The sequence below is a fragment of the Rhamphochromis longiceps genome, linkage group LG12 (assembly GCF_057381845.1).
Source record: "Rhamphochromis longiceps isolate RC_006_pf linkage group LG12, R_longiceps_female_GT1.1, whole genome shotgun sequence".
NCBI classification, from domain to species: Eukaryota; Metazoa; Chordata; class Actinopteri; order Cichliformes; family Cichlidae; genus Rhamphochromis; species Rhamphochromis longiceps.
In genome coordinates this window covers 6,978,722-7,006,069 of record NC_140568.1, presented here as the reverse complement: position 1 = coordinate 7,006,069, position 27,348 = coordinate 6,978,722, and the positions used below count along the sequence as shown (strand labels likewise).

At 42.2% G+C, this 27,348-nt stretch overlaps 1 protein-coding gene across 2 annotated transcripts in view; it reads right to left on the bottom strand.

Moving 5' to 3' along the window:
* LOC146656747 (tetratricopeptide repeat protein 28-like) overlaps nucleotides 1-27,348 on the bottom strand; it is a 185,458-nt gene that overhangs the window by 61,710 nt on the left and 96,400 nt on the right. For both annotated transcript variants that reach the window (XM_085424517.1, XM_085424519.1), the window contains exons 3-5: nucleotides 12,211-12,358; nucleotides 3,758-4,030; nucleotides 1,869-1,999 (exon numbers count right to left, since the gene is read on the bottom strand). In XM_085424517.1, the coding sequence (XP_085280643.1) occupies nucleotides 1,869-1,999; nucleotides 3,758-4,030; nucleotides 12,211-12,358 (552 nt within the window). The remainder of the gene's footprint in view (nucleotides 1-1,868; nucleotides 2,000-3,757; nucleotides 4,031-12,210; nucleotides 12,359-27,348) is intronic.

Genomic DNA, 27,348 nt, shown 5'->3' with positions numbered 1-27,348 from the left:
TGCTATCAAACGTAGGAAAAAGAAGATATAAACACATGCATGTCCATATTAGATCCAAGCATTTTAGCTTCATGATTAAAACCTTAGGCTTAACGCAATCAAAACCCACATCCAACATTAACTCAGTTCCATTGTCCGCAACATTTTTTTTCCTAAATGAACCATTTCACCAGATGATTTCATTATTGTCTCCAGGAAATTTACTAAACAATTCAAGTTGTTACAAGTCACCAATGGCACAAATTCCCAATGTTCCCTGAGAATCTATGCATCATCTCCTGCTTGAGGGCCTTCATAACACCCTTAGACTGCAGGCCAGACACTGGAAATCCAGGCAGCAACAACATCCTTCCTCGGGCCTCTAGGAAGTGACCTCAGCTTCAGAAAGGCCAGATAAAAAAATCCACATCAGGAACAAAAACACCAGGCTGACTGTAATGAGCTCTCCACTCGGCTCCAGTGTGTTCTGAGGGAGACCAGGTGGTGTGACACACATATGACTCTGATTAAGGGGCCTTTAGATGAACAAGAGGACAAGGGGGGCAAGTAGGGCTGGCTGTGCAGGGGGCAATCGAGACCTTGCGCATATGAGGCAACGATTAATGCTGTTCAATGACCTCCAATAGACCCAAAGATGTTCCTGCAGACATGAGTGGTCAGTTTCCCACTTGTGTTTCACATATAGAAGCACTGTTTCTGCACTGTTTTCTTTTAAGAAGCGACAGTGAAGTGACAGCACAGGCCTTAGTGGCAGATAGTCTGATATACTTCTCTGCAGTCTTTAGATGTCACTACAAACTCTGGCCAGAAGAACTATCTCATGTCTATATCTCATATAATCAAAACATTTCTTTTTAGCAGAACAGTCAAATAGCTGAGAGCAGTCAACGCCTTACATGTGTTGCCTGTATCCCTCACTAACATCAAATAACAGAGAGGTTTCACTCTGGCGTCTGTAGGCTTATAATCTGACTTGTGCTCTGCACATGTCCTCAGAATGTGAGAGTGAAAGATGTCAAGGGCACCTCTGGCCTCATTTTCAACAGTTAGTTTCATCCTGGCGCATTGTGCCACGTCTGGCTGGACCGTTTAAATGTCTCCCGATATCAGGCAGCATAAACAAGCAGGCCTGCCTGTTGGGAAGGATAAGGAATGAAGGGGAAACAGAGGCCATTCTTCTGCATGTGCGACAGGAATTGTGTTGGAACAAGCACCTGTCAACCCCCACCAATGACCGCAGAGAGAGGGAGAGAGAAGCAGATGACAGAGCAAGGAGAGAAAGAGGGCACCAATTGAAAGAAAAGTGGACCAGTCTGTCCAACTTTTTTCCTCCCTCTCCTTCATGTTCTTCTCTCCTTCCAACTCCTCCTTTCTCTCGCTGCCTCAAACAACTTAATCTCTCTAAATTACATTCCAAAGCAGGCATATGCTCCAAAGTCCCAGACTTACTGCTTCACAAACCAGATACACATCTACATAATATCTGCATAAATACTTTGCATTGATAATAAGGAGAAACAGCTGCCAAGGCTATCCTACTGCCCTTTATTACAACTTCCTCATTCTTCGTCCTCCGCCATCACCTTCACTTGTTCTCTACATTAACTTGACGCCAGTTTTTTCTTTTTTTTAAATAGACAAAGCGGAGCAGCATCTCTGTGACCTTCAGCCTCCACCTTCAAGTACCCTCTAAAAGACAGAGCTGAAGAATGCTTGGCACAGCACAATTTCACACCTACAACATGATAAGAGACTCAGGGAGAGAGAAAAAGGGAAAGAATGGTAGTAACATCAATTTATCGCCCTCTGAGATGACAGCTATTCCGCTCTATCCGTTTCAAGACTGCTGCAATTTGTGCGTTTCTTACCTCTCTGTCCTTTAACTTCATGGCCAGAACCAGCTGGTTGCGATGGTTGGTCAGCGCTTCACGGTAGTTCCCCTTGGAGAAGAATGCCGAGCCCAGATTCCCGTGAGCACGGCATTCCCCTGTTTGGTCACCTGAAGAGGGAAAACCACAAGGGATGAGAATGAAATTTCAAGAGTTAACAAATAAAATTTACAGTATAGCTCAGAGGATTGCAAACCAGTCGGTGATTATTTCACATCATTCCACTGTCACTGTCAAACAGGGACGTGATGAACCACATCTATGCCACTGACATGCCATTACACCCTTAAAAGGGAAAGTGCCGTTATAACCCGTTATAAGTTCTCCACAGTAGAGTGCCTTTTCTGACAGCTGGTAGTGTTGATCTCAATGCTCCAGAGGGTGAAAGGGGAAAGCCTTATTATTTCTTCCTGACAGAGAGGCCCCACAGACAGGGCCAAAGTAAAGCACAAGTCTCTGTGCTCTACCTGAGAACCACAGCTCCTTATCTGCAGCTGTGCTGCCCAGTCATGTGTCAAACTGTGTGGGGGTAAAAAGAGTGGAGCCAGTCTGTGCTACTCCCTGTTTTCATTTTTTCCTATCTTCCCTTCAGAAGTTTTTTCCCTTTCCTTTCCTGTCTTTCTCACCTTTTCATATGTTAATCCCAAACGGGCAAATCCATACTTACTGCAGGCATTATTTATTTTTGAGCAAACAAAATAGAAAATTCCCAGCAGCGACTGGAATTTGACCATTTTAGTGGAATATATTCAGATGGAAAGATACACAAAAGAGACAAAAAAGAAATAAACTTCACTGGAAGGTCACACTAACAACTTTTATACTAGAACTCATCACGATACACAAGAATTAGTCTAAAATATTTGCTACATTGAACATGTACAGACTACTTTGTAGAGTGCACGTGCCTGTTATGCGTTACCGGGCAAAACAAGCTCTTCAGTTTTTTGTTTTGTTCTGAACCTCGAATTTTTGAACTGTGTTTGTGTGACATGGGTAAGTTAAATGGACTGGTACTTATACAGCGCCTTCCTTCTCAGCTGAGTACTTAAAGTGCTTTCTACTGCAAGTCTTATTCACCCAATCACACACACATTCATACGACGCTTTTATCTTTGCCTGAGCACTTTCTAACATTCGCACGCACGCGCACGCACGCGCACACACGCGCACACACGCTCCGATGGATGCATCAAGAGCAACTCAGGTATGAAAGTAAGCAGAGACGCAGTACATGAGTTATGTAAGGCTGGAGTTGAGGACAAGAATGCGTTTTGATTAGGGCTAGCATTAGCATGCTGTAATGCTTACAGTGATAATCTATGTGGCTAAACATACTGACAAGGTGATCGCTAACAGCCAAAGCTTAATGCTCAAACACTGTTCAGACTGTCCTCGTGCTTGCATCTACTTTAAGCACAAAATATACTGCGGCTAATGGGATCATTTTATTTGGTCACAAACTAAAGAAACAAACAAATTAGATCAAATCTTTCGTAATTTCACAATGGCACAAATAACAAAGTTAGAAGATTACATAAAACCACAGTGTTCATTCTCATTAATAACCACCCAACAGCTGCTGACTGATTGACAGACACTGTCATCACCAGTCCAAAATACTGTATGATGACTGATCACAAAGATTTCACTCATTTATTAGCTGTTTACATAATTTAACAAGAAAAAATGACAAAGGGCTTATGAGGATCTGAGCATTTTCTCTCTATTATTTATAGTTCAAGATTGTTTCATTTTAAACAATAGGGCACAATAATGAAATGCCACACTCTGGGAACTTTTGTGTCTAAGCAATCTATATTAACCTATATTATCTGCATCCAGTCACCCCGAGTCAGGGGTCTTACCTAAGGTTTTGGCCACTTCCAAGTCCTGCTGCATGTAGCTCGTGCTCTTCTCTGTGTTGCCCAGGGACCAGTGAGCGCTGCTGAGGGCAGAGAAGACGGAGCCGCGTAGCTTGAGGCTGCATGTGCCGATCTTCAGTGCGGCTTCTAGCACCACAACAGAGGCCGTGTGGTGGCATGCTGTCAGCAGCTCCTGGCCGATCACAGAAACCACCACAAATGGACTTTTGTCCAGCTTCATCTTTTGCAGCTGCTGATAGGTGGGCTCGAGAGACTCTGTGCAGGAGAGACACAAGCAAGCCAAGATTAGAAACAGACTACAGATTATTCCAATGGAGAAACTTGTTCTGACACTCTGATGGGCACCGATATCTGACACTGACTGCAATAACTGTTACGTGTTTAACGTCTCCGACAAAGGTGACTGTTGTCTGAATTTAGATTCTACTTTTCCTCCAGTAACAGTTGTGTTTTGTCTGCCTCAGTAAGCATAGCCTGCAGCCTGACTGACTGCTTTCACTGACAATTTAACAATAACTCAATATACGAGCCATTTTTCTGTTCTTCCACTCTGACTGGAGTGATCAGAGGCAATTTCCAACAGTTCTGTGTAGAAATAGCAACAGTTTAGACCACTGGGGGCAACTGTCTTTACAAACCACAGAGCAAAACCAAATTTGTGCCTTTTCCTTCAGCTAGTACGGATATTTGAGGGAATTTAAGGGAATGGCGCACGATGAGTAGGTTTTGAGACAGTTTTAAAAGTGATGGGGAAACGACTGCAGCTGAAGCACAGCAACAGCATCGGTGGAGAAATGCAGAGCAAAGGAGATGCAGAAAGGTGACCTCCGAGGCTGAAAATACACACAATGACATAAATCAATGGTGGGCCACGTGGGATTCGGGATTCAAAGGCCCCTCCAGACTTGCCAAGTCCTCCGGCAGATATGAGCATCAAACCACATGAAGGGTGAGTAAGGGAGGCTTACCCAGTTATCTATTTTTTCTGCCGTCTACTGATGCATTAGCGTTCTTCTGTTAAGTACGCATTTGAATTCATCAGAGTAAATTCACACGGCCCTGTATTTGCAAATGTCCCGAGGAGAATTGCTACTAATCAGGGCAAAGCGCTTCACAGAAGTCCGTGCCTGTACAAACGGGTACACGTGACCAGATGTGTAGTCTACAATTCGTCGTAACTCAGTCTGAGAAACATCCACAGATGCTAATTCACCTAGACACACACACACGCACAATATGAGATGCATCCTCACACAAGCACTCAAAAGCATAACTGATGATGCTCTTTCAAGAGCGTCGCTTCTGTTCCAGGACTTGGCAGAGTGTCGTGCTTATGGAGACAGTGCGTGCATATAATATCCATTCATAGCTTGTAATTGCTGTCGGAGTGACATCAAGAGCTGACTCATAAATCAAACACTGAGAGAATGCTTTTTTAAAAAGGTGTCATGGTTGCTGCATTCATTCGTTAAACAGGTAGTTATGACAACATCTGACTGGATTGTTTCACACACATACACGGGCTTACAAACAAACGCTTAAGAGAATAGAGTCGTGGGCCAATAGAGTGCTGTGAAAAAAGGGCTGAGAAAGACCCCGTTCTGATTTCTGATTTTTTTGCATATTTGTCACAAGTAATTGTTTCAGATGATGACATTAGTTTTATTATTGTACAGATAACAATTGTAATTTTTTTTTAAAAATGCAGTTTTTAGATGATTATTTCATTGGTTAGGTAAAACGCCTATCTAATAACGGGTTGTGCCACCCCTGGCAGCAAGAACGGAGGTCAAGTGTTTGCAATAACTGGTGATTCTTTAAGTGTGGATTTTGAATAGACCACTCCAAAACCTGCATTTTGTTCATTTTGAGCCATTCAGAGGTGGACTTGCTGGTGTGTTTTGGATCATTGTCCTGTCACAGAACCAAGGTCTGCTGGAGTTTCAGGGCACAAATCGATGACATTTTCCTTCAGGATTTTCTGGGAGAGAGCAGAATTCACTGTTAGAGCAAGTCGTCCAGGTCCTGAAGCAGCAAAGCAGCCCCAGACCATCACACTACCACCACCATGTTTGTTGGTGTGATGCTCTTTTTATGAAATGCTATTTTAGTGGGCTCGCCACTCACGAGAAGGTTCACCGCTGCTCCTCGTCTCACTGTCTCAAAGCCTTAGAAATAGCTTGTGTAACCTTATCCAGACTGTTTCTTTAGATCTGGGCATGATGTGTGTCATTTTGAGATCATTTAGTCTACTTCACTTTGTCAGACAGATTCTATTAAACAGATTTCTTAATCGAACAGGTCTGGCAGGTCTGGTGTGACAAGTCGAATTAAACTCAGCTTTCCAAAAAATGAAAAGAATGAAACCATAATTTAAGAACTGTATTTTTTATTTACCCAGGTGATCTTTACCCGATATTAAAATTTGTTTGATGATCTGAAACATGTACATGTGACATATGCATATGCAATAAAATAAGAAGTCAGGAAGAGGGTGAATATTTTTTCCACAATACTGTATATGAAGCAAGAATAACAGCCCTCGTGTCGCAGAAAACATCTAACAGAACATCATAACGTTGTACCTCTTTCTCGCCTTTTGCCTTTTAATATTGCTTTTGCAGCCAGAGCCATACGTTCCTTTAGTGACTGGATATGTGCAGAGCATGACTGCATACAGTATCACTAATGCACCATAGTCTGCCTTCCATTTCATGTGAATAAAGATATAAGGCATGCACTCTCCCTCCTGCATTAGGCACACGTGTCATCAGCGGGACTGGTGAAGCTATAAAATACTCTTTTTAATTTTTAATCCCTCGATTTCATGGAAATTGCCTCTGCGATACAATATCACTCGATAAGATTATCTTTACCATCCTCTCCCTTTGAAATTAATGTAAATGTTTGCTGCCAGCTGGATTTCATTTGTGATTATGACGAGTTAAATACAAGTCGTGGAAGAAATCTCATTAAAAGACTAAAAGTAAAATATTTTACCTGCACTGTCAATGCCACCCAGCGCTTTGTTCGTTAGGCAAAAACGCCCCCTGTGAAGAGTTGTGTTTCTTTTTTTCCAGCAGTGTATTCGGTTTGGAATCAAATATTTTGGCTGCTTTACTTTCTTTGAAATTAACACAGCAATGTGTTAACTCGCTGTGGTTTATCGGTCAACAATGCAGTTTTTACCCCTAAAAAATAAACTATATTAACAACTTCTGGTAGGAACAGTTCATTGTCTGACTTGATCATTCACTGAATCTGTTGAGAAAAAGAAAAATGCAGAATAAAACTAACTAATCCTCTCAGCAACAAAAAAAATTATTATAAATACATAAAAATCCTCCTTCCTTGCTCTCTCCAGGGAGGTCAGCTTGCTAGGCTGCAGTGGTTTCCAACCTTTTCCCTCTTAGTACCCACACAGCCTTGTCAGATAAACTGAAAGAATAGCATTCCCTTTTAATACCTTTCATGTTCAGAAGAGTAATTTCAAAACTGTATTTGGACAGCTTTCAGCTTACCATTTCTAATTTATTGCTTCATAGTTTTTTTTCAACAGACCATCACTACTGGCACACTACTTTACCCATAAGTCACTACTTTTGGATACTATTTTGTTTAACATCTCTTCATTTCTTTATGCGCCGAGATCAATTTCACCCACATACCTTTCACTTATTTCCTGTTTCTTTAAGAGGAATGTCATTATAAAAAATATAAGAAATGTATACATAAAAAAGGGCGACTTTTAAAGATTAGAGACCAAAGTAAGACCAAGATATTCAAACTACTTTATAATGTTAAGCTCCTCCCCTTGTAGGAAGACGTTAAAATGCACCACATGACCACGCGTCAGTGCCTATGTAAGAATTAAAGATGCTTCTTGGAATTAATGATACTGAATTAATCATACTGCCCACTTCATGTTGTGGTCTTCTTCTGTTAATACTTTAGTAATGTTAGTCGTGTCAAACAATGTGATTTTTGTACTTATGAAGGTTGTTTTTTTCCAGAAAATATTAAAAAATATTAGTTTCTAGGTACAAATTTGCAATTTATTCTGTTCATTTTGTCAGATTTCTTTTAACTTCCATTTCTCAAACAACCTTAAGTTATCTAAGCAAATTTGCTCTAGCCTTTTGTATGGTCCGTATTACTTTGTTCATTATAAAGACTATTTTTGGTCACTCTGTAAGACCAAATTTCAGTGATTTTCTAAGCAGCCTGTCCGTATTTTTCATTAGTTTCCCATATTAACTATGCAGCCAGAGCAGGGTATTCACTTTCCTTTTGAGTCCTCGCACTACTGAACGATGCAATCACATTATTTTTTTAAGCGTTCATATATCACATCCACTATCTGTGTCTTCATCTGTGGAGATTTCACTCCAATCAGTCCCTTTTATTTTGCTGCTGGCTCTTTGGGACTGCTTCATAATTAAATGTGGCTCTGAGCGATTTTTTGGTTTAAATGAATTTTTAAAAAGTTGTTTTGGAAACTTTCATGAGAAAAAGATAGCATTACTGTCTGACACCTCAGTCAAACGACAGCTGTCTTAACATGCTTTTATCTTCCTCATTCAATGGTTAGGTCATTCATTTAACTAATACTTAAACTGCTAGCTGTACTTGAACCAAAAATATTTACAACTTTTTCTATCTATTATTATTTTTAAGATGATGCCCATGGTATAAAATCAAGTGTACTTTGCATTAGCAGGTATTCTGCTTAGTTGCCTTAAGACACACAGTGCCCAGAAACTCTAGTTAAATGAAAATCTTTTAATAGCAGCCTGGGTCAATAGCTGCCACACCATGTCCTTCATGGTTCAACTGGACTGAGCTTCAAGTGAAAAACCTTTTTTAGTTAGCATGTGTGTAAAATAACCCAATGATTAACAATTAAGAACTAATGGATCCTTAAGATTCTCTCTGGCCCTCGAAGAAAACAAACAAGACACAGAATGAGAACAGGAAGAACAGCAGGAATATTCTCCACGGGACCGAAACACAATAATAAATTTCCCACGTGTGGGACTAATAAAGGTTATCTTATCTTATCTTAATAACACACTATTTCCCCTCAGTTTAATAAAGTATTCTGATTCTGATGACATTAGCGAAAACATAAGAGGCTGCGTTGTCACTGCTCATGCCACTCAGTGCAGGGCTCGCAAAATTGCTAGCCCGACGTCCCGGGGCTAGCGATTTTTCCAGTCGGGTTACCAAAATCCATCTCAGCTCTGCCCGTCGGGCTATCATAGGAAGGAAAGATATGTCAATGCTTTTGCATTCTTTCGCAAATGTAGCTGAGTAATTATGTCATCGGTGAGCCACTGTCAATATGTGACACATTGAAATCGCGTTTGAGTTTGCGCTTGTTTTTTGCTTTCACTTTCACTTTGCGATCGCGCGAACTGTGTGTAGAGAGCGGCAGCACTGATTGGTGAGTCACAGATTAATTGCGCACCAATTCCTCTGGCATCGTCTTATCAATCGTTAGCTTACTATCAAACATGACAAGTGAAATCTCCTGCAGCAAACTTAAACATGTGATAGATGTTGATTGCGCAGAGAATTGCTGATCGTTATGTAAGTATGTGTAAAAGCAGATGGAGTTACGCAGGTATTTTAGTTCTGCAGAGCCAAACAAGACAGGTCAGGGTGAAGAAGGGGCAGCCAAAGAAAAGCCTACCACAAATCGGAGAAGTTATGACAAATCAGACTATGAGGCAAAAGGAAAGCGCAGCTTTTTTGGTTTCATGGACAAAAGAATTTATGTGGCTGGAGTATGACGAGCTAAATAACATAATGTTCTGCCCGGTGTGTTGTGAGTTTCCCTTGATTTCTGAGTCGACAAGCGCCTTTGTTACTGGGACCAGTCATTTTAAGAAAGACCCCATCAGAACCCATGAGAAATGTAAGAAATGCATCATTGCTCAGTCTGCAGTATCTTTCCCAGAACAAACACCAATTGCAAAAAACATACTAAAAACAGACCAAGCATAACAAGAAGTCCTGAAAAAGCTGTTTAGAACAGCGTACTATGTTGCAAAGAGTCAACTACCATTGGCAAGATTTAGCAGTCTTTGCAAACTTCAAAAAGCAAATGTACTAGATCTTGGTTCCACTTGCTTCTTACTGAACACTGATTCATGTTTTACACAGTTCTTGCAAGTTCATAGAAATTTCTGTTCAATTAGAACCAAATATTTGAGTTGATGATTGTAATTTGTTGTTGTAATTTGTGTTTTAAATATTTTTAGATTGATGTTTTGTTTCCTTTACAATATTATACTTAAATGTATAAAATTGTCCTCTTTTTTTATTCGGGCTACTTAAATTTATTTTGGGCTACCAAAAACTGAAGAGTGCCTGCCCGAAGGGCTACCAGGGATTTTGAAATTTTGCGAGCCCTGCAGTGATATAGGTGGACAATGTTGATGTTATAGGAAAAAACGACAGGAGATTCTAAACTGCACGTGTGCAGCAAGCCTTTGTTGGGTTGAACTGTACATAAAACAGTATCGTTTATCAAAAGACAAACGCCTTTATTCAGTTCTCTTTGGTCCCTTCTTCTTGTCTCATTCAGGGATTTGTTTATTTTGAATAAATGTTATCGGCTGGATCTCTTCACCCAGTGGCAAACCATAAACCTAACAGTGATCTGAGCAGTCTGAAAATAAGTTTGTTGAGACGACAGCGGTAAGATAAATGACCGAGCTAAGTGAGCGCTGCAGTCACAGCTAGATATAATCAACTGTTTCTTGTCATCAGCTGCATGGTTTATATGCTGATGAGGAAAAAAATGTATCCAGTTTTCACCAAAGACATTTGTACTACGATAAATTTGAGCCAACCTAAAGACTTTTCATAGTTATAACAACGTTGTTACCACCAAAGGCAAGCCAGCAAGAAACCTATTACAATGATTATATAATTAGGCTTTTACACAACTAACAAGCAATATTTTGATAAGTACTTTGATAAATGCTTCTTTAAAGTGTTTAAAGTGGTTTTGATAAATATAATTTGGCGTTAATTAGTTCCAATTAAAATGGCAGCAGAGGTAACGAACTCTGGATCCTGAATTACTGCACGGCTATTAAACGTGGCAGACAGAAACATGGCACTTTCTGCTTGAAGGAGAGAAAGCAATGCTCGCCTACCTTTCTTTCACTTATCAGGGGACTTTGGCTGAGTAACACTGATTATCCTCCCTGTTTGCTGGCGTAACATTGATTATCGTCCCCTTGTGCCAGGAGTCCCTCTGAGAGGATCATTGCTCTTAATCCTTTGACCTAACTACCTCTCCTCAACACACCTTGGATTAGGTCCTCTGGTGGTTGCCTGGCACTCTGGGAAATAGGGTAAACAATTAAGAGATTAAGTGGCTTGGGCTAAATGTTGGTCTACCCCTACTAAGAGGACCCATTCTGGTCCATAATGCTGAGGTCTGGGCTCACACCCAAAGCCTTTTTTTGTTTTGGTTCCAATGGCAGGCTTATATGCTCACTGTCGTTAAGATGGGCTTTCCATTCTTTTCTCTCTTTGCAATATTTTTTGTCGCATTTGCACAAGAATATTCAGAGGAGCACGGTATTCAATCACGGAAATGCTGATTCCTCACTGAACAAAGGCCTTCTGAGCTACTGATCCACTGCACAGTGCAGTAATTTTTGGATTATAAAAACAAGGCCACATTTATTCAGAGGCACGGCATCAGAGGAGTTTGGCAAGGAGGTGATGACAAAGCGAGACTGCAGGATGACTCACAGTCTACGCTGGCAATCTGTGCCATCTAGATCTGAAGCATATTAAATTCTCCGCAGTGGTCATCTAAAGTAAAACTGGTGCCAGGTTTGTTTGAGGCTCATTAGGCTGGCCCATACGGATTACTCATGGACAATCAGGTCGCTGCAGTTGTTTGATACAACAGATAACAGTGCGCAACAAAAAAAGACCACATTTTAGTGACAATCTTGGCCTGAATACGCTACTTATAAATCCACTCAGCTTTAAGAAGAAAAAGGCTTACACAGGGGCAGACACAGACAATGGCATTAGTGCTGGATGCTCATTAAGATAACAGGCTATCAATGTGTGTCAGCCTGACTGACAGTAAGATATGCTGAAGCTGCAGGCGTCATTCCTTAGAGTCCGAAGGTAAGTGCTTGACACCACCAGTCGCTCACAAAGACAGGAAGATGGGCAGATAGAGAGATGGCCTGCCCACAAAACAGGTACAAAACTGACAGGTAAAGTCACCTCAACGCATTTATTGACTGAGCGAGGATTATCTCCGAGACAGGCTTTTAGGCTGCTGTAGGACAGAAACGTGAATAAGGTGAAGCAGAAAAAGAGTGACACACACACACGAAGACCTGCTGACACGCGCGCACAGAGTGCACGTGTTCACCTGCCACATTTCTCACCTCGTAAGGGCGACTTCATGGCGGCTTCTACCATGCCCACCAGTAGCTGTAGGCTCTTGGGGTCTTGGGCCAGCCCCGAGGCGAAGGCGGCCAGCGCGTCGGCATGGCGTCCAAGGTACTGAAGGGCAACACCCTGTCGGAAGTATGCCTGCAGAGAGAAGGAGGTAAAAGAGCTATCAGTGCTCAAGTCTTCTGCCACAGCATGGGGCTTTATTCAAACACATTACCAGACACACTCATTTCACGCCATTAGCATTTTTTCCACATGAGCAGTTTTCTGAACATGGCACCTCTCTCCTTTGTATTCCCATAATAGAGTGATCACTGGCTTTTTTTGTACTTGTTAATTGGATTATAAGTTTTACATAAATGCACATGTTACACTCTGGCTGGCTGCCTTCTCAGGAGCAACGATTGTTTTTCTATTCAATTTTTTTTTTTGCTCTCTGTCTCCTTGCTGTGGGAGTAAACTGCACAAGTCGAGCGCTGGGATTTCTCTGGCTGTTAGAAAAAAAAAGTGATGGGAAAGAGAGAGGGGAATGAGACAGAACTACTTACTCAAGTCTGCCTGTAGTTTAGAAAATAACACCCATAAATACTTCAGATTACTTATTCTCTTTGACAGTACACACTTGTAAAAGAGTAACCCAACTGCCCAGTCTGTTTTTGCTATACTTTTTTTTTTTTAAACTTCAGATATGTATTTGCGTAATGTTTTGGACACATGGAAGAGCCTTCAAAGAGACAGAACTCAAACAGATTTGTCATCCAGTCATTTATTCACAGAGCTGGGAAAGTCACATTGTTGGAAGCATAATAAATCAGTACCATGAGGCAGATACTGCATGCAACTTGTAACATATTGTATCTTTCTGTTAGAGACTAATTCTTTTTTTTTTTTTTTGGAACATTGTGCACACTGAAACCTAAAACAGACGCTGTCTCTGCGATCCAAAGCCCCAACAATAAGTGTGCTTTCCCCCCCGCATGTCTGTTTGGAATCACTAGCTGCAGAGAGATCTTTCATCCAGGCAAGTAACTCAGTATGTTTGTGTCTAAGGCCCGATCAGACAGAAATCCTACTGAGTTGTTAAACCTGACTCTGGTCCAGTCTTACAACACCAGCAAAGAGAGATGAAACTACGTTGCGCTCATTATTCACAATCCAAACCGATAAATCCCCTTCAGGAGAAAGCAAAGTGTCTCCCAGAATAGTCATATATGGGCTCGTGTCGCACATTTACAGCTACAAAGCAATAAGAGATAAGAGTCCCAAAGTCTCCCTTACGCTGGTGTGTTTTTTGTGCGCTGGTTCGTGTGTGAGGGGTAGCAGCAGCGGTCCAGGCTACCATCTGGCTAACTTCTCGCGCGGTAGGCAGCAACTCCACTCATAGCTTCCAAAAGTGACACACGGGCTAATTTGCCATTAGCATCTAAGAGGCCTTTTCATTAGCCTTCCCAAGCTTCTCTGTTAGCACGACTAGCAAGTGAGAAAAGCAGAGAGGATTAGGGAAAATGAGACATGACATCGAATTTACAGAGACCAGTAATTAATTTCGCTTCCGGCCGAGACCCCCCACTGACTACCAATCTCTCTCCAGACCTGCTGCCCCCCACTTCAACATTTCCGCCGCCCCTCACTTGCATCACATCTCCAATGAAAATGACGACGACAGAGATTAAATTCAAAGCATTAACCTTTGTTCTAACACTGTTATTATATGAGTGGAGCACGGTTCAGGGAATCCGCTCAATATTAATTGCATCTAGCAGCAGTGGAGTTTGGGCAGGATGCACTGGCTAGAATTGAGAGACCCCACAAACGTTTTGCCCAAGGGAACAAAAGACATTTAAAACCACTTCTCCCTTTGATTAGATTTAGCCTACAATATGACTGCTCTCCCTTTCATTCTCTTAAGCGCCGTACCCTGACCGAGACGACCGGGGAAAGAAGATGAAGGGAAAAAGATGTATTTAAAAGGAAGGTTTGAGTCAAACCAAAAAAAAAAACGTCCTCTTCTTTAATCACTTCATTGTAGCTTCTCTCGTCCTACATAAGGTTGAAAGACTAGACCGGCTAGAAAATACATTGAAATACTGGAAAACAGAAGCACAACACTGAATGCATCACTGCAAAAGTGACAGAATCGATGTGCCATACAGCCTTATAAGATTTCTTCTTCCATTAGTCTCCCATGGGCTTCAAAATACACCATATGGCTGCACAAAGACATAAATGTCACATAACCTCAGCCTCGGCATAATCCAACAAGTCAATTCAACCAAGTACCGCTGTTAAAACAGAGGGCTCCACTGAATTTACATTGCAGTGGCTGAATACTAATTAGGGACAATGGTGATCGTGATACTGATGAGAGCTCAAGATAAACCGAAACTGACGTACAAGTAAAAGACTGAATAGCACGCAGCAAAATCAAATAGTGCTGCAGAGATAATGTCGTCAGGTTAGCGATGCTGTTAGCACGGATTGAAGCATTTTGGGTGAAGTAAAAACAAGATGTTTACCCCTACACATTTTTATTTGAATCCACGCTTAAAAGGATCTTTTCTAAAAACACAGCAGCATCTGCTCAGAGCTGTTGCTACAGTGATTAGCACAGCCTCTGTAGCTCTTAGCCAGACAAGAGAAATAAACAGAGGTACGGTACAGGGAGCATTACAAAGAAGGAGGCAGCATCGCAGATTTGCTGTGACCTGTCAATGTACAACATTGTATGCACAACTGAGTGTCAGCGTCTCATCTTTCAGCCAAGAAACAGCTCCCTAAACAGGAAAGAAAGAGAGTCACTCCTGCCAAGTTCCCATGCAGCACATGCCCTCCTGAAACGTGACACATCTGTTTGGCATCTTTTTACAACATGACATCGACAAACCAAGACTTCGAATAATGTGTTTTGCCAGAAATTCAATCCGGGGTGAATTATTGAACCTTCTTGCATGTTCGGGTCTTGTACTTAATGCAGCAATGTGCTGATACCACAGAAGAGTGGATAGAGAGGGGAAGGTTTGTCGTTCGTACCCGTGGGTGAATTCTGAGAGGGCTTATGTGCATGTGTGCAAATGCGTGATTACGTGTGAGTGTGTGTGTGAGAGCAAAAGAGAGAGCCTACAAAACACATATGAATAAGAGACAGGGTAAAAGATTTTCTTCTTTCTCGAATATTTTAATATTTCATGAATCCTTGTTTGATGTAGTTTTAAATATTCATGCTTTTATGCTTAGGAGGAAGAGGGAAATGATGCAAAAAATCACCGCAATACACTGTGCTAGACACTGTGGGGAACCAACATTCCCTGTGCATATACACAAATAAGCTCACGCACACCGCTGAATACGCTCTTTCGCTCTAACAAGCCACTTACAATGAAACATGGACAATATTCTTCAAGTGACAGCTCTGTTGTTCACAATAAGGCTCACAGTCAGAGCAAGTGAACAGAAAGTTGACAAGATTAAGACTGTGAATTCGGCGCAACACCAGCTGTTGGAGGCTCTTTTTCTATTAGGAGATTAATGTCTCAGCATATGTCCTTGCCCCCTTCTTAGGCTGTACACTCTAACCCCAGAGGTGTCCTCAGTCCCTGGGAACATGTCTGTGTTTCCACTTGTCGAGCTTTCCTCAAGATCTCGGGGTTAAAGAAAAAAATCTAGTGAAAACATATATACGACTACCAAATGGATCAGAACACCGAGCAACAATTCAATTCAATTCAATTCAATTATATTTATATAGCGCCAAATCACAACAAAAGTTGCCTCAAGGCGCTTCATGGATACAGAGAAAAAAAAACAACAATCATATGACCCCCTATGAGCAAGCACTTTGGCGACAGTGGGAAGGAAAAACTCCCTTTTAACAGGAAGAAACCTCCAGCAGAACCAGGCTCAGGGAGGGGCGGCCATCTGCTGCGACCGGTTGGGGTGAGAGAAGGAAGACAAGATAAAAGACATGTTGTGGAAGAGAGACAGAGGTTAATAACAGATATGATTCAATGCAGAGAGGTCTATTAACACATAGGTGACTGGAAAGGAAAAACTCAATGCATCATGGGAGACGTAGGCTGCCCTACGTCTAGCCTACGTCTATTGCAGCATAACTAAGGGAGGATTCAGGGTCACCTGGTCCAGCCCTAACTATATGCTTTAGCAAAAAGGAAAGTTTTAAGCCTAATCTTAAAAGTAGAGATAGTGTCTGTCTCCCGAATCCAAACTGGAAGCTGGTCCCACAGAAGAGGGGCCTGAAAACTGAAGGCTCTGCCTCCCATTCTACTTTTAAATACTCTAGGAACAACAAGTAGGCCTGCAGAGCGAGAGCGAAGTGCTCTAATAGGGTGATATGGTACTACAAGGTCATTAAGATAAGATGGGGCCTGATTATTTAAGACCTTGTATGTGAGGAGCAGGATTTTGAATTCAATTCTGGATTTAACAGGAAGCCAATGAAGGGAAGCCAAAACAGGAGAAATATGCTCTCTCTTTCTAGTCCCTGTCAGGACTCTTGCTGCAGCATTTTGGATTAGCTGAAGGCTTTTCAGTGAGTTTTTTGGACATCCTGATAATAATGAATTACAGTAGTCCAGCCTGGAAGTAATAAATGCATGAACTAGTTTTTCAGCGTCACTCTGAGACAGGATATTTCTAATTTTAGAGATGTTGCACAAATGGAAGAAAGCATTCTTACATAATTGTCTAATATGTGCGTTGAAGGACATATCCTGGTCAAAAATGACTCCAAGGTTCCTCACAGTGTTACTGGAGGCCAAGGTAATGCCATCCAGAGTAAGAATCTGGTTAGATACCATATTTCTAAGATTTTCAGGGCCGAGTACAATAACCTCAGTTTTATCTGAATTAAGAAGCAGAAAGTTAGCAGCCATCCAGGTCTTTATGTCTTCAAGACATTCCTGCAGTTTAACAACTTGGTGTGTGTTACCTGGCTTCATGGATAGATAGAGCTGCGTGTCATCTGCATAGCAGTGAAAATTTATGCTATGTCTTTTAATGATGCTGCCGAGGGGAAGCATGTATAATGTAAACAGAATTGGTCCTAGCACTGAACCCTGTGGAACTCCATAATTAACCTCAGTGTGTGAAGAGGACTCTCCATTTACATGTACAAATTGGAGTCTATTAGATAGATATGATTCAAACCACTGCAGCACAGTACCTGTAATACCTACAGCATGTTCTAATCGCTCTAATAGGATATTATGGTCAACAGTATCGAATGCTGCACTGAGGTCTAGCAGGACAAGCACAGAGATGAGTCCACTGTCAGAGGCCATAAGAAGCCATAAGAAGATCATTTGTAACCTACAGTTACAACAGTAATATGATTTGGTAAACGAAGTTTCACTCTGTGTGTATGCAGTCAGCGCTGTTCCTGATATAAGCACTTGTACAGAATTTCTTATAGCGCCGTTTGAAAACCAAATAACCAGACTTTGTATAATTTTCTGAAGAGCTCTTGAGTAATAGTTCTCCAAGATTTTTGAAGGTCTTTCAAAGTTTTGGACATTTGGCTGCTTTTTCGCTTATTTTCAGTCCAGACTTTGTATCTGACCATTTTTGGAGGAATGTTTTTTTTTGTTTTGTTTGTTTCTTAAGCCACTCAACACTGACCTATGAATCATTCAAGTTTAAAAAAAAGCACCTAACTCAAAGGAGGAACCACTGTTGTGTGCACACCAACAGACATTTTTTACTAGCAGCTAGTCAAAAGACACAATTTATTCCCATTTTTTTAGTCGAATCTATGAAAAATGACAAAGATAATACAATTTGGCAGGCATAAAATAGTGTTTTTGCACCAACAAGGTGATTCCCAAAGAGTTATTGGCTGAAAACCTTGCACATCTTTGGATGCTGTGCTGTATGTCCTTAAAAAATTGAGAAAACTGGACGTGAAGTGAAGGACAAAAGAGAAAGTGGTAGTCCAAAAAACAATCCACAGCAGATGAATAGCATCTGAAAGTCGTGTCCTTAAGAAATAGGGGGGAAAATTCAGCAAAAACCTCACAAAGGACCTGAGAGATGCATTTGGCACTTAAGCAAAGTGTGTGACTGGCAACCGTTTCATTTTTCAGCATGACAGCGATCCCAAACACACTGATGATGTTGTAAAAGCATACCTGGATAGAAAACCAGTCTGTAGCACTCGGACCTCAACATTATTAAAGCAGTGTGGGATCATCCTGACAGAGAACAGAACAAAAGGCAGCAAACATCAAAGTGCTTGTGAATGTCCTTCAAGAAGCCCGGAGAACTATTCCTGAAGACTACTTCAAGAAATGACAAGAAATCTGTGTTGAAGAATAAAGGTGGCCACAAGAAATGCTGACTTCCAAGCTAATTAGAATTGCACAAACTCTGTTTTTGTCTTATAATTTCATTAAATATAAAGCTGTAACCATTTTGCAGTATTTGTGTATCTGCACGTGTGTCCACGTACAGTTTCTTTTCTCAAATTGCAGTGTGAGATGCATGTAGTAGTTCTAAGACAAAATGCACCCAGACAACAGGCCTGATCCCAAATCTGTCATTTTCAGAATGGAATCAAATAGCATAGGTAATTTGCACCAAGGGCACTGGAGCTGGAAACACGCCCATGTGTTCAGGTTTTTTTTAACTAACAGCTGAAGCAGTTCTCTCCCTCACATTCAGAGGCATAAAATCTCACACACACTGATGTCTCTCTAAACAAGTAGCCTAGCTCCTCACACACAATGCAGACGGCCTGTCACCGAACAGATGGCTACAGCTGTGCTCCGGTAGCCCAAGGCCTTGTGTAGCTTGCTGTCCTGATCGGTGATCAGCAATAATAGAGATGCACTCAAATGTGGAAATCAATAGAAGCCGCATAAGCTCCGTTTAGATCGTGCCACACCCTTCAGTGCTGTACTGTGTTTGGGATACGCCTGCTGCAGATGGATTCTGATCACCCACAGGGCGAGTGGTGCCGAAGCTACGACTCTGAACTGAACCCCCGCTGGTGACATAATGGAACCCAAATCAGTCCATCAAACAGGGACAGCAGGCTGCAAACACACTGCAGGCACACACGCATATACACAAACACAAACTGAGAAAAAATACATCAATATCTCGAGAAGAAAATCGCCCATCTGTCTCCAATAAACGTGTATTACTTGAAATCAGCTTTCCACACCGGCCAGGACGCTGGGATTAGATTAACACTAATAGCGTGACAGGAACAAAGGCATTGCTGCTTTTCTTTCCTCTCTGTCTTTGCTCTTTAACTATAGGTGTTGTTGCCTGGTTGCCAGTGTGGCCCAGAAATGTCATGTGTCGACCAGGGTTTAAGACATGTGCCTTGCACATCTCCGCCACTACGCTTTCAAGGTGACACAGTCGACTCGGCGGGTACACAAAATGTCAGCTGCTTAATTTAATATCCAGGGATAACTGTCGGCTATGACAAATTAGCTGGGAGAACAGTTGAAAAAGTGAAATGGAATGATTGCAGCTTTGGGCCCACTGCCCTTCAAGCTGACAAGCTGAAAGCCACAGAAGAAGCACAATGGAGCCTCTGCTTAATTAAATCTATTTCTGAAGCCAAAACTGCGAGCTTCTATCCATCTGCCGTGACTCCTCGCAGGTAGACACCCCCCAGTCCCCCATGGTTGAAGAGGTCCGATGATCCCCAGGAGGACCAGTGGGGGCGTTACACCCATTGCCCTGGGTCAAACATAAACCTTTGGCCCCGGGGTCACAGGGATGGAATCATGACGCAGCTGCCTGTCTATTACTGTCTCCCCAATCTAATAAAGCCAAACCCTAAAACGGCAAAACATCCCTGACCTGCATTGATCGATCTGTGTTTATCTGTCCGTTTGCGTTCTGTTTGCGAGGAGAAAAAAAAGCAGTGACAGACTCATTTTTCCCCTCACACTGGATGAAAGATGTCTTCAATAATCCAGCCAATCAATGAAAAAATGTTGCTTTTACAGGATTTTGTTTTGCCTTACGTGCTGACTTTGAGGGCTTTTGTAGAATACTCCCGGTTAACTGTACAGTGACATTTTTGTTAACAAGCTAAGCCACATCAAAGGTGCATGTTAAGCACCTATGCAAGTCAAATTGAGACACCTCGCAATCTGCATGTAGGTAGACACAGTAAAATATTTATGATCCATTGATGCATTCCTCCCTAAAGGCGTTGTACACTCTGGTGATTGCTGTACTATCCAAAGCCCCTAATTAGCCCATTAGATTAGATGGCTTTAATGAGAGCAAATTAAACAGATCATTCTATGTAGAGCTGGCAATTAAAGGGTAAATGTTTCATTATTCAGTGAGTGGCGACAATGAAACTCAGGTATACTCCAGGTTGCCTGGCAGGGATTTCAGTGTGAGAGACAATGTAGGAGTCTCTCATGGCTGCAAGGAATCGATTAGCCGGCTCACATCAAACTGGCAGGCAGCGTAGGACTCCAGATTGGAAAAGGTCATAGTCAGGTATGCGGAATCAATGCTGAGTATTCTGTATTCACTGAGTCTTGCATTATCTGGTTAGGGGGATGGTTTAACGCTTTCTAAAAACAATTATCAAAAGACAAAGAGAACCTTCAATAAAAAAGGTCAGGCCTTGTAACCGGTGGAGTGTCATATGGCGTACATCTATTGTGACAGTCGGAGTGAAACAGAAGGGAAAGACTGATATTGCTCATTTATCACAAACAGATGAAACAGCACAATAGTGGCAAGCTGTGGGGTCGGGCAGTGACACGTTGTCACAATGCACTGTTTGGCAGAGGAAATTCAATTTTCTCTCTGCTACGTGCACGTCCACCATAACTGACGGCCTCACAGAGGAAACAAACCGATGGAAAGTGTTAAAACATCAGATAAAAATATAAAAAATCACTCTCTCCCCGTAGCTCATTCCAAGCATGTTAATTCCAATGTTAGAAAAGCCACGTCACACTCTGCCGCCGTGATTTATAGCCCGGTTTGTCACATGGATGCAGCTAGCATAGTTGCATTCCTATTAGCATCTTAAGAGTGTTTAGATGTAAGGCTGCAAGGGTCAGGGTGTTAAACAGATTTCCGTGCCCCTCTCAACTAGATCCTTGGCTCGGCTCTGCCTGAGCACTGCACACGATCCCAACAGCCACAGGGGCTGACTAGCAATTAAAGTGGGCATTAATTACTTAAAGGAGCTTTAATCAATCAAGGCCAGATGGTGAACCTGAAAAAAAGAGAGCAAACTCAAGGCTGCATAAGTGCCCTCTGTGCCGACTAGGCTAAAGGTGGTCATAAAAGACTATATTAGAAAGGCCTGCTTTTTATAGACCTCACATTTTTCAAGTGAAACAGTCCATCGAGCAACGAGCGGCAATCTCCACTGGACATTTTAAGTGTTTACCGCCATTATTAAGTCTTTTTCAGTCTTTTTTTAAAGTGTAACAGATCATCCCAATTATTCAATACAAATTTGTGTGTTTGATAATTTCTTTACAATGCAAATTTAATAAGAGTCCTAATCGCCTGTGCCCCTGATGTGCTTTACCCCACAGTCATAATAGAAGAGGCTACTTGGCCCCGGCTCTGTGCTCTTCTGGCCTGAGGCACCGTGTCCCCCATCTTAATTTGTACTCCTTTAATTGGCTCTGACACTAACCTCAAGCATGGCTGAAAAATACCCTCTTCTAAGTAAACACAAAAGAAGGGACAAGTGTTCCCAACATGAGAAATCAAGCGTCTTCATTACTCGCTGGAAGCTGCGCTCAACTGAGCCTCTTGCGAGAACTCTCTAAAGCATGACAGTATAAGCTGTTTTAATATCTCACATGTTGCTTCCATCTCCCCCGATTTATTGAATTTATAGCAGGACTCGAGATGTACTGTGGCAAAAATGAAGGGAAAAAAACTATTCGGAAAATATTTAGTCTGTGCGAAATGAAAACTTGAAAGTGGCATTTGCAGAGTGCGAAAAATAAGCTGCCAAGTCAAAATAGTTTTTTGGAGCCCGAGGTGCTTTTTTTTCTTGGTTATCGCTGAAGATCCCAGAGAGAGGAAGAGTCCACCAAGTCATTACCCTCTTACACTGTCACACACTAGGCACAGCTCCTTGCCAGTGTCGGCACTTGGGTTGGGTTCATTAAGTTGCTCTGGCCTTAGTGGGAAGTTGCTTCATCAAACAAGAGTCAGCAGCCCAGGCTGCCATCTGACAGTGTGCTTCTCCAGAGCTGCCCTACAATACTTCAAAAGACTCACAGTCAGCCTTTATGGAGAGCTCTAATGAAAAGCATGGCATGAGCCCCACTGCTTTTGATTCTGCTAGTGAGAAGTCATACATGATTGAGTAAAGGCAAGCTGAATCACAGATAAATCACTGAGGGGTTGATAAGACAAAGAAGAGGGAAGCGTTTGAAAAGACAATGAGAATGGAGCACAAAACAGTTTTATATACACGACAGTGGACGAGGGCTCGAAAAGGAGGTAAAGGTCTGCACATCAAGGAGACACACTGATGCCCCCTTGTTATTCTTCCCTCGTCTACTGTACATGACTGCTGCCATCCAGGCTATCAGAGCTGTTTATTGTGAATGACCTATTTCTCCTTCCCGTCTCCCAGTGCAGCAGCAGCATCACTATACTGGGGTATTGTGGATACAGCGCCACTGCTTCACCATACCCATGCACAAAGGGAAGTCCCCAGCGATTATCAGATAAATGCACTTTAATTCACAACACATGCAGAGGTTTATATATAGACGGGCTAATTCCCCCTCGGCCACACTGCAATATGAACTCCACGGAGCGCCAATTTAAGTGTGTGATGAGTCCCACGCGGACAAGGTCCTCTACTTATCATATATATGACATGCTCCGGCACATTGCTGGGCCAGAGAAAATATGAAAAGCTGGAGAGAAAAAAAAAATCTGGATTATGAGTGGACCAGTGTGGACTTTTTCATTATTAATGAGGAGACAATGAAGTAGGTTTCAGGGCGGCTTTTTTGTGACAAGATATTTGTCACTCCTAAATGTAGCTGAGCTCCACAGTAGCATAATTTTCACAGGATATTTGTCACACTAAGAGAAGCAAAAAAGTCCAAAAGATGCAGAGAGCCGCACATCGCAGCTAATGCACATTATAGCAGCAAGTGCTTCCAATTTTACTCTGAAATCCTGACAGTCGACTCCCAATAGAGGGCTAATTGGCAGACTCCTACTGAAAGGAGGTATCAGCCTCTGATAACGCTGAGTAGTCCTGTAGCACATCTGCGCAATCTTTGTGTTAGCTCATTAAACAGGTTCCCTCAGCGTTCTTTGGCCATCACCATGCATCATTAATTGTGCCCGCCTGCTAATAACGTTTGCTGCGTTTCCCTCACTTTGATAGCTTTCGCTATGCGTGCTGTGACACTCTGCGGCCTGTCCGGCAAAACAAAGATGAAGTGAACAGGTTGCATTACAACCTGTTGACTGTGTATATGCTAAAAAAAAAACAGACAGTGTATATGTTCACTGGAAGTCCTTTGGCAGCTCCTCTGAACATCAAATTAATCCGCTTCCAGAAACAAGAAAACACGCATGCATGCTCACGCAAACACACCCCTGCAAAGAAGGCCAAATAAAAGCACTTGCTCAGAACTCTGAGTCATACTGTGGGTGCCAACAATCAACATGGCTCACCGCACACAGCTGGCTGCAGCAAGGGAATGTATTAATTTTCTCATTTAGAAACAAATATATACTACAAATAGATTAATGGTGTTTGATCAGCTTGGCGGAGCAATGCCAATTAGCATGCATAGATGGAAAGAAGCACTGTGCTTTATTATTACTTTATCATTATTATTATAAGTGCTGACCTAAAAGCAGGGTAGCTACTAAAAATATGACTTAAACAAATGTCACAGCTTTATACAAAAGCATTATAGCTCCCAAGAAGGTGTTACAAGGAAAAACAGTTCAGAAACAAAGGAAATTTTAAAAGAAGGAAAAGAAACACGGGGGGAGAGGATCGTTAGCACCATGGGAGCTAGGAGAGTAGGCCCACGAGTGTGGAAAATTGAGGCTATGGTTAGCTTAGGACCAGCGAGAGTTGAAAAGTGGACCTCTTTTCATACTACACGGAGTTTGGCAATTACTGGTGACAGCAGTTCGCACCAAGATGGGGAAAAAAATTGATCCAGACAAGCAAGACTTAGTTTGCTTTGTTAAAAGTAATTAATCACTGCGGCCACAGAGGAGGGTTAGGTGCCTTGAGTGCTGCACAGTTCTGCTCAGCGTGTCTGACTGCGCAGCCATATGTGAATTTAACTACACATTCTGCACACATGTCCGAAAGTGAGTGAAAAAGGACAGGGAAGGGTTTTAAGGAGAACTTTCAAGAGAAAGAAGGGAAAAAAACAGACCGATGGAGGAACGAGGCTGGGAAAGAAGAAACATGCGCACGCTGCACCCATTTATTCACATGCATGCACTCGAGGGGACCTATAGTGCAATCCATCATAAAAGTCTTATCCACACCCACTGAGAAAACCCCCCAAAAACCTACAGTAACAGGGAGCTGCGGGATAAGCAGGTTATATCTGGAAAAATACATATAATCCTTTCACCTTCAATTCACTGTAAGTGAAATGAATGCTCATCTTCTGCCGCAGGTAAGTTGACATGAAATAAACATCATTTGCTGGGTTTCTCCCTCGAAAAGAAAACAACATTTGATCCACGTCTTTAGAACCACTTTAGCATCCGTAATTTTGTTTTTTATTGCTTATGCTCACAGTTTTTAATTGAAAGACAAATCCAGCAGCGGTCTTGTTTTTATCGCATTAGACACCCTCCTCCTACTTTGTGATTACAGTGATCCTAGAGATGAATCACTGCAGACGCTCTTATTGCCTCTTGTAATTTCCTGTTACCTTTCTCCTGCTGGACTACTGTCAGTCCAAATACACCATAATTATAATTAGTTCAATTGCGCGCATTTTTGAGCTCGTCGCAAACACAAAAGCAAAGAGAGAGAGAGGGGGAAAAAAGCTAAAACTGAACACATGCCGGGCATACTGTAAATCCCATTAGATAACACACGCTGCCCTCAAGCTCTCAGTGCTGTGAACCACACTCACTCCTCCCCACCCTCCACTCTGCAGTGATAACAGCAGCAGGAGCCCAGAGCCACAAAGACACAACCCTGATCAATAACAGAGCACATACACACACTCACAGAGGAGTCCAGTGATCTCATAGTAGCTGGGGGTCTTAGGGGAATGGGCGTCACTGGGCAATGGGAAAATTGGATGTGAAATCGTGAGTGGAGCTGGGAAGAAAAAAGACAGATGGGTAGGGCACAAGAATGCCATGGGTGCTCTCCAGTGTCATATTTCTATCCAAAAGCTAGAGAGTTAGAAGGAGCAGCAGCTGCAGCAGCAGCAGGGAAATGGCCATGTGTTAAGAAAGGGCTCACCGAAGTGTTGGCTGTGCAGCCGCGGGCCTGGACTCTAATAGAAACAGAAGCCAGAGACCCTTCCATGTCAGCGCCTCGGCTGAGCTGAATACTAAATCCTCCTCTTGTGGTAATGATCACCCCAAGCAAGAAGCAGGTCTGAAGCAGCCGTTTGCAAATGAACATCAGGAAACCTGTAAATTCAAATTAGCAAATGGTCTGTACCAGCAGCTCTGTTGTGTAACACCTAGAGGACACAGTTTGACCAACAAGGGCAATCATCCTCTGGTTTTGTGGTTTCCCCACATTGCACTTCTAGCCTCACTGTATTAATGCAACAGTTTGCCTCATCAGCAGCCCATGGGGTCAGGTTGGGGGTCTTAAGAAATAGATGCAGCGTGATAAATGGCAAAAAGAAGCCGAATCCCCTCCCATATAGTAGGGGTGTATGAATTACCTATCAGGCTGGCCAGGGAGCGATGACCCCAGTGGACGTAGCCAACCCTGCCACCATAAATTACTAAGCCACTAGTCCCTGCTCGAGACCTTGCTATAACTCACACACACACACACGCACACACAAACACCCACACACCCTCTGGACCTCCTCCTTAAATGGACCTCTACTCTCATAACTTATTATTAGATGGCACAATGTGAGAGTAGTGCTCTATTACTTAATGACAATACTAACATTGGAGCCTATTATATCATGCTTACTGAGGTAATTACAAGAGATGCACCAATGTGAATTTTTCAGTCCCAGTATTGTTACAGATAATTTGGCTTTGGGTAACAGCCGATAGCGAGTACTGTGCGGACTGAAAGTCATTATTTTATGTGTAAGGCGACAATAGTAGCCCCTTGCACACATACACAAAATGATATAATGATTTATATCATATTACTTACCTCGTTTATAAACTGCTTTTTGAATTTCTGCTCTGTTTTGCTGTCATTTATTTACACTCGCTCTAATTGGGCTCCTCTCATTTGCTCTCTGTTTCACCGTGTGCGCTCTTCCCCACCCACACAGAGAGGAGCAGAGGAGATGGGAAGGTGAAGTCACTGTGATTTTGTTCAAATTCACCCGACGACTGTTCAACTTAAAACCAAATGGGGTGAAAAAAGAAAGAGGAGGAAAGAGAGAGACACACAAGCTAAAAGGCAGTGCACCATGAAGCTTCCTTTCCCCCTCATATCTTTTATCTCGACACTGAAATCGCAGCTATTTTATACAATTACTCACTGACTTCAGAAACATCATCTTTTTAACTGGGGATTTCCTTGAACTCTAAATATAATAAAACTGAAATGAGAAATTCAAAGATACATTTTGTAAAGGAAAGACGGCCTGTATTTATATCACAAGACATAATAAAGGCATCATTGCGGAGAGATACCGGATCCAGCTATTAGTGTCAGTATCAAGTGCAACACTAGCTATTGCAACAGATAGCTTCCAAGCTATCAGGTCAGACAGCACTTTTGAAACCTATACTGGTCTTCATATACCAGCACACCACCCAAACACACAGTTTCATGTGCTGTATGTATCCTCTTTTCTGTAAACTATGCTCCTGCTCTACGTGCTGGGAAAATGTAACTACTGCAGTTTTCTAACACTATCCTCCCTGAATCATTTATCATGTTGTGGCATTAAGATAACATCCTGCACTAACTCATCTTCTAG